The sequence below is a fragment of the Setaria italica genome, chromosome VI (genome assembly GCF_000263155.2).
Source record: "Setaria italica strain Yugu1 chromosome VI, Setaria_italica_v2.0, whole genome shotgun sequence".
Classification (NCBI taxonomy): domain Eukaryota; kingdom Viridiplantae; phylum Streptophyta; class Magnoliopsida; order Poales; family Poaceae; genus Setaria; species Setaria italica.
In genome coordinates this window covers 11,374,780-11,387,413 of record NC_028455.1, presented here as the reverse complement: position 1 = coordinate 11,387,413, position 12,634 = coordinate 11,374,780, and the positions used below count along the sequence as shown (strand labels likewise).

At 46.0% G+C, this 12,634-nt stretch overlaps 1 protein-coding gene across 1 annotated transcript; it reads right to left on the bottom strand.

Moving 5' to 3' along the window:
* Positions 1 to 11,049: 11,049 nt before the first annotated feature.
* On the bottom strand, positions 11,050 to 12,007 carry LOC101766141. The gene is made up of 2 exons (XM_004973072.4): positions 11,749 to 12,007; positions 11,050 to 11,637 (listed from the first exon to the last, which is right to left on the bottom strand). The coding sequence occupies exons 1-2, from the start codon at positions 11,870 to 11,872 to the stop codon at positions 11,324 to 11,326; spliced, it is 438 nt and encodes a 145-aa protein (XP_004973129.1). The 5' UTR covers positions 11,873 to 12,007; the 3' UTR covers positions 11,050 to 11,323.
* Positions 12,008 to 12,634: the final 627 nt, after the last annotated feature.

Below are 12,634 nucleotides of genomic sequence, written 5' to 3'. Positions count from 1 at the left end.
AGTGCAACGGTTTGGAGTAAAAGGGAAATTGGCTCCCCGTTACATTGGCCCATATGAAGTTGTGGAAATTTGTGGACCCGTGGCCTATCAGATCCAACTCCCAGAACAGCTATCGGCCATACACAACATTTTCCATGTGTCTCAACTGAAGAAATGTGTCCAAGTCCCAACCGAGATCTTAGAACTAGAGCAGCTTCAGATTGAGCCTGACCTAACCTATGCAGAGTATCCGGCCAAGATCCTTGACCAGAAAGAAAGGCATACCCGGCGCCAAATGGTCAAAATGTACAAGATCCTCTGGAGGAACCACACGAAGGATGAAGCAACGTGGGAAACAGAAGAGTACTTGAACAAGCACTTCCCCGGTTTTCTTCCCAGCCAAGGAGGTAAAGGCTACACACCCCCACCAGTTACTTCTACATCCGAATCTCGGGACGAGATTCTTTTTAAGGAGGGTAGGCTGTAACGGCCTTGGATGAAAATCCTTCGCGTCAATCTTAATCCGAGTCCCTGATCAACTGTCTCAGTTTTTCCAGGCCTAAGTGTTCCACCTCCAGAATCTCCCGACCCTTCGATCCGACCCCTCGCCGTGGTCTCCCCAGTTCCGACCCCACCGACCCCCAACCCACCGTCGGATCTTCCTAAGCCATCCCACAGCATCGCCCTCCAGTTCGAGCCGTGGACCATCGAGACTGACCGGTGGGCCCACGAGATCTTTTCCCCCAGATCTCCCATGACAGGCGCACTCGAGTTGCATGCCCGCTTCAGAGTTCCCCAGCCGTGTGGCTCAACTCCTCCGACGCCCGCCGCTCCGCCTCGTCGCCGGCCCGCGACCGGATGGATTCTCACGCCCCCTTCCCCAATCGCGGCGGAAGCTCCCCTGCCACCCTTTCTGTAGCACCTCGCCACCCGCGCCCATCATCACATCGCCAGATCCCGGCCGCAGAGCCCGATGCCGCCCGTCTTTTCCGTCACCTCGCCACAGTCGCGCCGCCCCGGTCTTCGCTACGCGACGATTCCTCCTCCGCCAACCCAGACCGCGGCAGCGACAGCTCCTTTTCCCGCCCTGTCAGAAGCCGCCCCGACAATCTGTTGCTCCGCGCTCGCCCGCGCGATCGCAGCCGCCTGTCTTCTCACCTGTGCGCCCTCGTTTCTAGCGTCATTTTCCCGGTCACTTCCATCAGATCTACCGCACGACGACGCCCACCTCCGCCAAATCTCAACCACCGGCAAACCTGCGCCTGCGCTGCCCTGACGTCAGTACCCAATGACCGCCGGTGTCATCCCCGAAGTCCTGCTCCACCGCCCTCGTCGCTCAATCGCCGCCCCGACAGAGCACTCCATCGTTTCTTCCCCGGCATTCGCGCCGCTCCCCCCTTCCTTCTTCCGCGCAGCTATAAAATGGGATGCCGGAGTCCCGCCGGAGTTCCCCTTTGCCTTCGCTGCCCTCTCTCTTGCTCCCTGTTCGTGCTCACAGCGCCACCACCAAAATCTGAGGAACTCTCCTCTCTGCTCAAACACCACCTTTCTCCAATCCGCCAGCCACTGCTTTTAGTGCCGCCCAAGAGCTTGATGTGATCCACAAGGAGCACCGCTGCCGCTGGAACACCGCCAGACATCCTCGCCGCTGTCCCAAGCCCTTAGTCCTTCCGCCCAAGCCTTCTCTGTAAGACGAAGGTAGGCTGCCGACCTTTGTTCGCCTCGTCCGACCCCTCCTATCCGCCCGACCCCGGTTCCGTCTCGCCCGACCCTATCTGTTCCACCGACCCTTCTCCGCCTCGCCCGAGGGCTCGGCTGTATCTTTTTCTTTGAACCGAGGGTGTATGCATAAAACTTGGGGACTTCTCAGCGTTAAGTCTGAGGACCCCTAGCACATCTTTTCCTCTAGAATAGGGGTCAGATCACAAGTTCCTCCCCCTCCGACCCTGACATCTTGATCTCCATCGATTCCATTGAACCTTCCCACCCTCCTGTAACTTGCCGCAAGTTTCTGGGCTCAAACTTGCAAGTGTTGCTGTTGAAATAACCGTCTATGCTAACCAATGCATTGCATTCGTGTAGAGCTGCGTCTCACCGACGGATACTATGAGCTGCACCCGGCGCCAGAAGACGACGGTGTAGCTGAGCTCCTGCTTCCAGAAGCAGAAGCTGCCCAAGAAGTCAAGCAGTTCTCTTCCTCCTTGCTCGAAGGCAAGCCCCGGATGCATGAATCCCCCCTATGTTTTACTAGACTTGCGCATGCCTTCTTTAACATGCTTGTGCATTTACGTATAGGAGTTGGTTGGAACCATAGCTGCATAACTTAGCTCCCCTGATCTGAACACTAGCTGTTGGACCGAGTAGATGCCTTGCTTAAATAGGAAACGGTAAAAGCTGAGTGATTCCCTGTCACTCGCGAGTTGTAGGAGTTGGATGTTTACCCTTCTGTCACAACCATAAGGACAATGGATGGGGCAGGGTTTTGGGTAACTCTTTGGTGGTCGGTTGATCGCCCCGTCTGTCTATGAAACTTGGTAAGGCCCGACAGTGGTGGTTTTCATGATCAAGTGTTTGAAAGTACTAATCTCATACCTAGTATGGGATGGGGAAGCCTAGTACCTGATTGAACTAGGGCGTGGCTTATACCCCTGCTGTCCCTGGAATGAGGTTCCCATGGTGCATCATGTGGGTGCAGGTGTGGCCACAGTACGGCAGAGGCCGGGACTGTAGAGCATTGCATGCCAAGGGAAGTTTGGACCTGACACGAGCCTGGGAATTGATGGGGACGGCCGACACAGGAAGCGGCCCTTGTGGTGCGCGGATGTCGTGAGATTAGGTTCGCCATGCATGGTTAAGAAAATCGAATCGATTCATCTGCCTCTCACAGTCTGAGACTGCTTGATCGCTATGTCACCCTGAGTAAATAAGGAATCTGATGATGACATGGTTTTGTTGATGATGTATATACCCTTTGGTTGGTTCTATGCTTGCTTAGAATAGGATGCAAACTTAGACCAGATAATGAACTTAGAACTGGAGCTAAAACTTGCAAGTAGGGATACACCTAGCGCTCTTGGCAAACAAACCCCTCAGTCAAAAAGCCTTGCATGTCTAGAAGAGGTAGTTTAGCGCGCTCCCTGTCGGTTAAGTCTTGTTGAGCTTAGTAGCTCAGCCTTGTTGTGGCTCTTCTTTTTCAGGTGAAGTTGCTGCCTCTGAGCCTCCTTCTGCTGGCACTTGGCCGCCCCAACTCCCTCCGGGTTGGACAGTTGAGTGGGATCCCTCCTCGGATGGCGAGGAGAGGGATCATTGATGTCCCGGTTGGCCTCACCAGGGATGTCCGACCCCGACGAGTCGCTTCCACTAGTTGCTTTACCTTTTGTTGTTGTTTTTCTGCTGAACCTTGTAAAACTCTGATGTTGTTTTTGCGGTCAAACTAAATGGTTAATTTGTTAACTCAGTGGACTTGTTGTATTCTCTGGAACCGCTCACCTTCGTGTGGGTTTGCTATTCGGTCCTGTTCAAGTGGTTAAATCGGATGAAATTCGACGGCACTTCATGTTTACTTGGTTTAGGCATGAGTGTCGCATGTCATGCGGCTCAATCATGTTTAACTAAGCAAATTCGAAGTGGATCCGCCACAGTTGGCCTGTATCACAGTAGCCGATAGTTCTACCGTGAGTACTCATTATAATGTTAAGTGTTTATCTGGTATATACCTTTCTGATTGTGAATATATTAGCTGTACAAAAGATGGCTTTGTCGCTGCTATATTGAAGCCAATTGATGATCGGCTGGCTTATCACATTTGATATGACAGATGTGAATTTAGAATGGTTGCAGCAGAGGCTGGAACACTACTGGGCGTAGAAGAACGATATGTGTGAGGCCATTGAGGACCTTGATGATATGAGTAAATAGGGATAAGGGTTCACGTCAGCTGATCCTTTAGAGGAGGTAGACATCGGTGATGGTACTATACCTAGGCCGACGTTTGTAAATAAAAATCTTGAGCCTACTTTGAAGGCCGATTTAATAAAGTTATTGAAAGAGTATATCGATTGTTTTGCATGGAATTATACTGAAATGCCTGGGTTAAGCCATGAGCTAGTTGAGCATCGGTTGCCTATCAAACCTGATTTTAGGCCTCATAAACAACCTGCTAGGTGTTTTAATCCTATGATTTATGATCGGGTAAAAGAAGAAATTAATCGGTTACTTGATGCTAAGTTTATTAGGCCTTGTCGATATGCCGATTGGGTTTTTAATATATTGCCTGTTGAGAAGAAAGGCACGGGCAAGCTTCGTGTATGGATAGATTTTAGAGATCTTAATAGAGCTTCACCTAAAGATGAATATCCCATGCCTATGGCCAATGTGCTTATTAATGCTGCATCTGGCCATAAAATGATTAGCTTTCTTGATGGCAATGCTGGGTACAATCAAATCTTTATGGCTGAAGAGGATGTGTCCAAAACGGCTTTTGTGTGTCCTGGCTTTGTCGGTTTGTTTGAGTGGATTGTTATGACATTCAAATTAAAAAATGCTGGTGCTACTTATCAAAGGGCTATGAATTTAATATTTCATGATTTTCTTGGAGTAGTGCTGGAAGTATATATCGACAACATTGTTGTGAAATCGGCCGGGCCTGAATCCCATTTGGCTGATTTGAGACTCGCATTGGAAAGAATGCGTCGGTATGGCTTGAAAATGAATCTACTCAAATGTGCTTTTGGTGTATCAGCTGGTAAGTTCTTAGGGTTTATAGTACATGAGAAAGGTGTTGAGGTTGATCCTAAAAAGGTTGAATCCATCAAGAAATTGCAAGCCTCAATTAGCAAGAAAGAATTACAGAAATTCTTGGGCAAGATAAATTATTTGAGAAGGTTTATTTGCAACCTGTCTGGGAAGGTGACTGCATTTACCCCTTTACTTCGGTTAAGAAACGAAGCTGATTTTATTTGAGGGGCAAAATAGCAAGAGGCTTTTGAGGAGATCAAGAAATATTTATCTTCGCCTCCCGTTCTTCAGGCACCCAAGCATGGAATTCCATTTAAATTATATATAGCTGCCGAAGAGGGTGTTATTGGGGCTGTTTTGACTCAAGAAACTGAAGGGAAGGAGCACGTTGTCACCTATGTAAGTAAGAGATTATTGGATGCCGAGACATGGTACACATTTATTGAAAAATTGTGCTTATCATTGTATCATGCTTGTACTAAGTTGAGGCACTATTTATTCTCAAACACTTGCATAATAGCTTGTCAAACTGACATAATCAAATACATGTTGCAAAAGCCTATTCTAAGTGGTAGAATCGGCAAGTGGGCTTATGCTCTCGTTGAATATGATCGGGTTTGTGAACTGTTGAAATCAATGAAGGGTCAGGTTGTGGCCGATTTTATCGTTGAACATAGAATTAATGAGCAACTTGATTTGGATGTCGGTTATGTTACTCTTACCCCTTGGAAGTTACACTTTGATGGATCAGTATGCAAAAGTGGTTGTGGTGTTGGTGTGGTACTAATGTCACCCAATGGAGCTGTTTTTGAGTGTCTTAGCCGACTGGATTATAAGTGTACAAATAATCAAACCGAGTATGAAGCATTGTTATTTGGTTTGGAAATTTTACAAGAGATGGGGGTAAAACATGTTGAAGGTTATGGTGATTCTCTACTGGTGGTACAACAAGTATCCAAGGTATGTCAATGCTTAGATGGTGTTCTAAATACTTATCTTGATAAATGTTTGGATATCATATCTTGCATGAACGAGTTTGTTATTTATCATGTACCAAGAGAAAAGAATCCGAGGGCCAATTCTTTGGCACAACAAGCGTCTGGTTACAATATTCAGAAAAGAAATTTTCATGAAAGAAAACCGACGCTTGACAAAGCCGAGTGTTGTAGCCTGGAAGAACCGGTCCGACCGGTATCCAAAACCGATCTGACCACCCAGCCGACCAGTCTGACTGGCCTGACTGAAGAAAGTTCTGCTTCGGTCACAAATCATCCTGAAATCGCTAAAGACGAAGTGGAGAATTGGAGAGCACCTCTGGTCAGTTATTTACAGAATCCTGGAAGTCCAGCTGACAGAAAAGTTCGACAGTGGGCACTCAAATTCACTTTGGTAGAAGGAGAGTTGTATTGTCGGACAATTGATGGATTATTGTTAAAATGCTTGGATTCTGACCAAGCTAGGCTAGCTATGGCAGAGGTACATGAGGGGGTTTGTGGTACGCATCAATCGGCTCGTGTGATGAAATGGCTCCTAATGCGAGCTTGTTTCTATTGGTCTAACATGATAGCCGATTGTTTTCAGTACTACAAAGGTTGTGAAGAGTGTCAAAGGTTTGGGGATGTTCAGTTGGTGCCTGCTTCATCAATGCATTGAATTATAAAGCCATGGCCATTCAGAGGATGGGGATTGGATTTCGTCGGTAAGATTCATCCGTCTTCGTTGAAGGGTCATTGTTTTGTCATAGTGGCCACTGATTATTTCACCAAGTGGATAGAGGCGATTCCCCTTAAGAACATGACGCATCGAGAGCTGATTGAGTTCATTAGAGGGCATATCATACACCGGTTTGGTATTCTGCAGACTTTGACCACAGACCAGGGAACTTTATTTATATCTAAAGAGGTGCGTGAGTTTGTGGAATCTTATGGTATTAAATTTCTCAATTCATCTCGCTATTATGCTCAAGCTAATGGTCAAGCTAAGTCTAGCAACAAAATTTTGTTTAAGCTCATCAAGAAGAAGATAGAGGAAAACCCCAAGAGATGGCATGAGGTTTTGTCCGAAGCTTTGTGGGCTCATCGTATTTCTAGACATGATGTGACTAAAGTTACTCCTTTTGAGCTTGTCTATGGTCAAGAAGCTGTTTTGCCTGTTGTGGTGAATCTGGGTGCATATAGGGTGGCTAAGCAAAATGATCTTAATTTCGACACTTATTATGCTTTGATGATGGATAATATCGATGAAGTGACCGACAAGCGGATTGAGGCTTTAGCTAAGATTGAAAGGGACAAAATTCGAGTGGCTAAAGCATATAACAAGAAAGTTAAAGCCAAAGCATTTCAGGTAGGAGATCTGGTATGGAAAATAATTCTACCTATAGGAGCTAAGAGCAACAAATTTGGGAAGTGGTCTCCGAGTTGGGAAGGACCATATAAGATCACAAATGTGCTCCGTGGTAATTCTTATATGGTGAAAACTTTGAATGGATTTCAGCTACCTCGGGCTCTGAATGGAAAGTACTTAAAAAAGTATTTTCCAAGTGTTTGGCAAGACGCATAGAAGAAAATGGCCGATATGCTAAAGTATCGCCGTTAGAATAAATGGCCGGTGGAAACCATCGTTCTTAGACATATTTCTTGGTGCGCAAGCTTTACCAAGAAACATGGGGGCATGTGTTGATGCCTAAAAATGGCAGCACCGCCAATCGGGCTCGAAAGCCGATTTGGCAGGCGAGACCAGTCTGACCGGTTTGCCTGACCGGTCAGACCGGTCTGTTCACAGTTCGAAATAAAATCAAGAGTCCCGGTTGAATTGAGATAGGAACGGGATTTCTTGCGGGAAAAGACCTCCCACCCTATGAATATAGAGGGCCTTGGCCGATTGAGGGCTAACACCCATTTGTTAAAGAAACTGTTACCTTTTTATCTCCAAACCCTAGCTTTTCCAACCCCTTGCTTTCCTCCTTTGTCTCGACGGCAGTTGAGGAGGCTCTGAGTGGCCTGACCAATCTCAGAGCAACCCTAAGCGTGCCACCTCCGACAGGGTCCCTCCCGAGGCGGTGATCTTAGGTTTTCATCGACGCTCAGCAGTAGACCGGTCTGACCGGCCTGCCAGACCGGTCTAACTGATTTGGTTCAGCGAAGCGCCGGCAAGGTGATTGTTTCACAACTGCAACCTAGCGCACTCGTGTGTTGGTCAGAAAAAGTGCCAACACTTTTACAGTTGGGTGAATATATAATTTGTCTTAATTAAATATTTAGGTCATCATTTGTAGTTTTGCATAAATAGATTATGGAGCCCTAATAGCCTGACCGTGGCAATTTCCGAAAAATCAAATTAAAAGTGCATTGCTTTGCTTTTTTTTATGGGATATGGGGGTTGTCACCTATTGATTATAGTAAAAAATAAGAACTCAATTGAAAACAAAGAAAGAAGAGAAGGAATTACAACAAACTTTCTAGCCGATGGTTAAAGAAAAAGTCAGTCGACGTAACCAGATGCTCCAGCTCATATTATCTAACCTTCACGTACTAATTTTTTTTATTGTTTCTTGGGGTCATTTTAGATGGTGCTAAAATAAACATGATCTTGGTAGATCATATAGTTTGTGATTTTGGTGATTAAGTGATAATATAGTTATTGGAACTAACGGTTTGTCAGCATGTGCCTTATAGGTCCTAAAAATACAAATCAAACCATGACAAGATCCAAATCATGGTATTCAAGTGTCCAAACCATGTTATTTAAAATTATTCTATAGTATCCAAGCCATTGCATTCAAGTCATGGTATTTGAGTGATGGTATTGAACCTAGAAAATAGGTAACGCTGGATGATACGACGGTGCATCGGAGCAAGTGTTGAAGCAATTGGTATAACGTGCATAAGCAAAACCTAGGACACTGGATGATCCGATGGGCATTGAATAAATACATCGGATCATCCGATGACTACATTAAGCGGCTGTACAAGAACAAGTCCACCACAGATGGCTTATATTTGTGAGCATCGATGAACACAAAATGGATGTTCCGACGCCTATGTTGAAGTGACCATCGGATTAAGAATATTTAAATCATGTAGAGAGTTTCGGACAAAATACTCTTCATCACATGATGATCTGATGGTGCCATCAGATAAAGTGCTGGATGATCCAACGGCCCATCGGATGATGCGAAGGAGCAATTTTGAGCAGGGGCCCAATAGCTATATACGTTAGAGGGGGGCACCAGATGATTCGATGCCTACCCCATGTGACCATCGGATCATCATATGCTCACAGTTTCAGCTAGCATTTGGAGCAATGGCTTCTTTAGTTGAGCTATTTATACCCCTCTACTCGTCCATTTGGAGTTGCTGGAGTGTGCAAGAGTTCATTGGAGTGCAAGACACATCAAGAACACATCCATACCACCAAAGTGCTGAAGTGATCATCAAAAGGCAATTCGCACGAGCTTAGAGAGTGATTAGTGCTAGGACAGGCCTAGAGTGAGTGAGTGCAAGATGTTGTTATCTTGTGTGTGGTTCTAGGAGTGAAGATACCTTGTAAGCTTGGTGAAGCTTGGTGTGCCAGGCCTTGGTGACTCACCGGCAAGTCTTCGATCCTCCGACTTGGCGTGGTGAGGTGACGACGACCATGTGCGGGGGACGAGAAGACCCCTCCTTCGTGGAGAAGCTCCATAGTGGAGATGACGTCAATGTAACCGGAAGAGAGGGAGTGGTGAGCATTGCCTTTATGGCAAGCTTCTCATCCGGCTTGACAAGAGTCTTTGTGGTGAGCCCAGGACCTTGACCGGCATAGACTTGGCGACCGGGAACATATCTTTGGTGGAGCTCAAATGTGGACTAGGGATGGTTACCTACCTATACCACGGGAGAAATCGCCATGCTGAGTTTTCATCCTTTCTAAAAACCAACTCTTTTACGTACTTGCAACTGCATTTACTTTGTAAAGTAGTATTTGTTAGGATTAGCTCTAAGTTGTAAAATCTCTTTTAGATGGGAAGTTTCACTGGATCAACGTAAATGTACATCTAGTTAATGTTTTGATACTCTGTAGTGGAAGCTATAGGTTGATATTTTACCCCACTCCCTCTTAGATTACGGGTATCAATTCGTTACATGTGTTTTTTTAAAGGTTGGAAGAAAAAAAGAATACATTGATTTATGACCTTTTGAAAATATTGACCAGTAAGCAGTCGATCGATGGTCCAATGGTATGGGAGGACAAGATGGTGACACCATGCCTTTTTTTTTTCTCGTGGTTCAAAGGGTGCGACGCCTTGTTCTTTTGGTTCTTAACTACTCTGAGTTGAGGAGATCTATATGAATCCAACGGCTAGATTGTTATGCACCGGTAGAAAACTTACCTTCCATCCATCTTCTTTTGTCTCGGTTAATATTTAGCCTGTGACTAAAGGTTCACCAACCAGGACTAAAGCTCGGCCACTGGGGCCTTGAGGGGCTCTAAGGGATCTTTTATCCCGGTTGGTGTGTTACCAACCGGGATAAAAGGGTCCCACGGGTGGTTGAAAAAGACTAAAGCCCTTGGACCCTTTAGTCTCGGTTTGTATTACCAACCGGGACTAAAGGGGTTTTTTTAATCCCGGTTGGTGGTGTTACCAACCGGGATAAAAGGGTTCTCCACGAATTAATACAAAAGGATTGCATCCCCTATATAGTCAGAGGTGCTGTGTAGGTGGGATGGCATTGTGACTTGTGACTTGCGCGTGTGGGAGGCCTTACAGGAATTTCTAATATTTTTTTAGCACAAAATCCTTTAGTCCCGGTTGGTATTGGACAAAAGGGGACGAGGGTTGTGCCTAGCGTTACTCCCGGTTGAATGACCCAGAACTAATGATCCCTCTTTTGTCTCGATTGCTTTATCCCGGATAGATTTTCGAGAGATTTGCTTCCTACCAACCGGGACTAAAGGCGAGTTTTCCACCAGTTTTGCATCAAAATAATTATGGAGATTAGTTTGTAAGGTCCAATCAGATTTTAGTATAAGTGTATAACCTTGGGGAAAAAAAGATTTTCCTTTTTTAATAAATATAAACAGGACAAATTCTCTTCCACGTAATAAAAGAAAGAATAAAGTACTGGCAAGTAACTTAGCGCCAAATTGCAGTTCACAGGACAGCAATGTTTTCTGGTCCCGGCATTTGGCCGCTTTACCCTTCAATTTTGCACGAGAAAATGAGGCTTCAATACACCCTATCCAACTATACACTGAACAGATATCATGATATCAAACAAGTGCTCAAGGCCCCTAAATAATGCTTGAATTGTATTGGAATTTATACAGCAAATCAAAGATCAATACAAAGTTACATAGGAACCAAGCAGGGAACTCCATTGTATTTCCATATGAAATCTGAAAACTTCAGAGGACTTTCATAGAGAGCCATGTGAAATTGTTCGAGACAAAAACAGAGAAAAAGGGAAAAAGAATCACGTGGACTCTCGACAACGGTCATGAACGATTTAGTTAAGTACTGACAGATAGTAGGACATTACATTACACAGTGTAATAACAAACAAATGGAGAAATTAGCACACTACTAATGTAAACTCACAGATACATAGCTGAAAGAAGGCAAAGAGCTTCAGAAGCCGAAGGCTGAAAGAGCAACGCAGCAGCCGAGAGCCAGCGCCAGGACGGACGCCACCGGCACCGGCAGCGCCGCCGCGCCGTTCATGGTGTTGTGAGGCCTCGTCACGGCGCCGCCGCCGCCCACGTTGCGCCCACCCGCGGCCCCGGCGGCGCCGCCCGCGCCGGCGGCTCCGCCCATGCTGCCGCCCTTGTGCCCTGTGACCATCCTCCTGTGATGCTTCATCTCCACCGTCCTCACCTCGTGCCCAAGCCCAAGCCCAAACCCAAGCCTCCTGCTGGGGCTCTGGATCTTCAGGTCCTTCTTGCCTTCAGTTCATGAACAATCCAAACAGTCTCTCAGAGGCCACTCTCCAGAGGACAACCAGCACAATCGTGGCAAAAGGCTGAAACACCAAGAAAGAAGAGGAATAAACTGACCATGCAATTCTTCTTGTATCTGGAGATGAGGCCTGAGACGATGCCCTGCGGATACTCCGGCGCTTCCCTCAGCTGCAAGGATGAGGAGGAAGATGAGGGATAATGCAAGGATGCCTTTCTCCATCTTGAGATGGACTGGTCACCAGAAGCAGTGTGGAGCGTCTCGGGAGACTCCTCTTATAACTCCTGCAGAGAAGCCGTTGGTACTAAGATAAGGCCAGCAACTTATTTGGCAAGATGGCACCTGATTCCGTTGGGCTTTTTTGGACGGCTGACATTCTGAAAAAGATCAGGAAACCATTTGAATGGAGCTGTGCTTTTGTTCTTGTTAAATTACAATTAGTAGGGATAGTTCAGGTCTAATGGGACCTAAATCCCAACAAAGGTTGCTGATTTTGGCACCTGTATTTTTTTGTTTGAATGCCTTTGCGCACTAATGATGTGCTGTTGGGGAAAAGGGGGACAAATGGAATTGCAATGTGCAGATTTGGTGGCTTTGTTGCATGTGGTGGGTGCAGATTTTTGCTTGGTGCTCCATGGACCAGGGGTGCCCTTTGCTTGCCAGATCTCATCCACAATGTAGTATAAAGCTAGCCAACTGTTTTTTCATCTTTCGTCAGCGAGAGCATCTCCAACAGATTACTTATCCTTCATCAGCAATACATTTTCCCTCTCCCTTACCAATAACATTTTTTATGTTTTTGTAACCAGTGCTGCAACAGATTACCAAAACATCTCATACCCATAAAAAGGGTAGAGGGATGGGTGAGAGGTGTGTTTTGGTGATCACCAAAAATTTTTTTGGTAATGGGGATCGGATTGGTAATCTGCTGGAGCACCTCTCATCACCAAAAGAACAACTTTTTAGTATTAGGGAGAAGGATGA

Excerpts from the sequence above, each read along its gene's own strand:
- LOC101766141 (XM_004973072.4), bottom strand. The coding sequence starts at position 11,872 with ATGGAGAAAGGCATCCTTGCATTATCCCTCATCTTCCTCCTCATCCTT. Across the intron at positions 11,638-11,748 it reads GATACAAGAAGAATTGCATG|GCAAGAAGGACCTGAAGATC; the intron begins GTCAGTTTATTC and ends CATGAACTGAAG.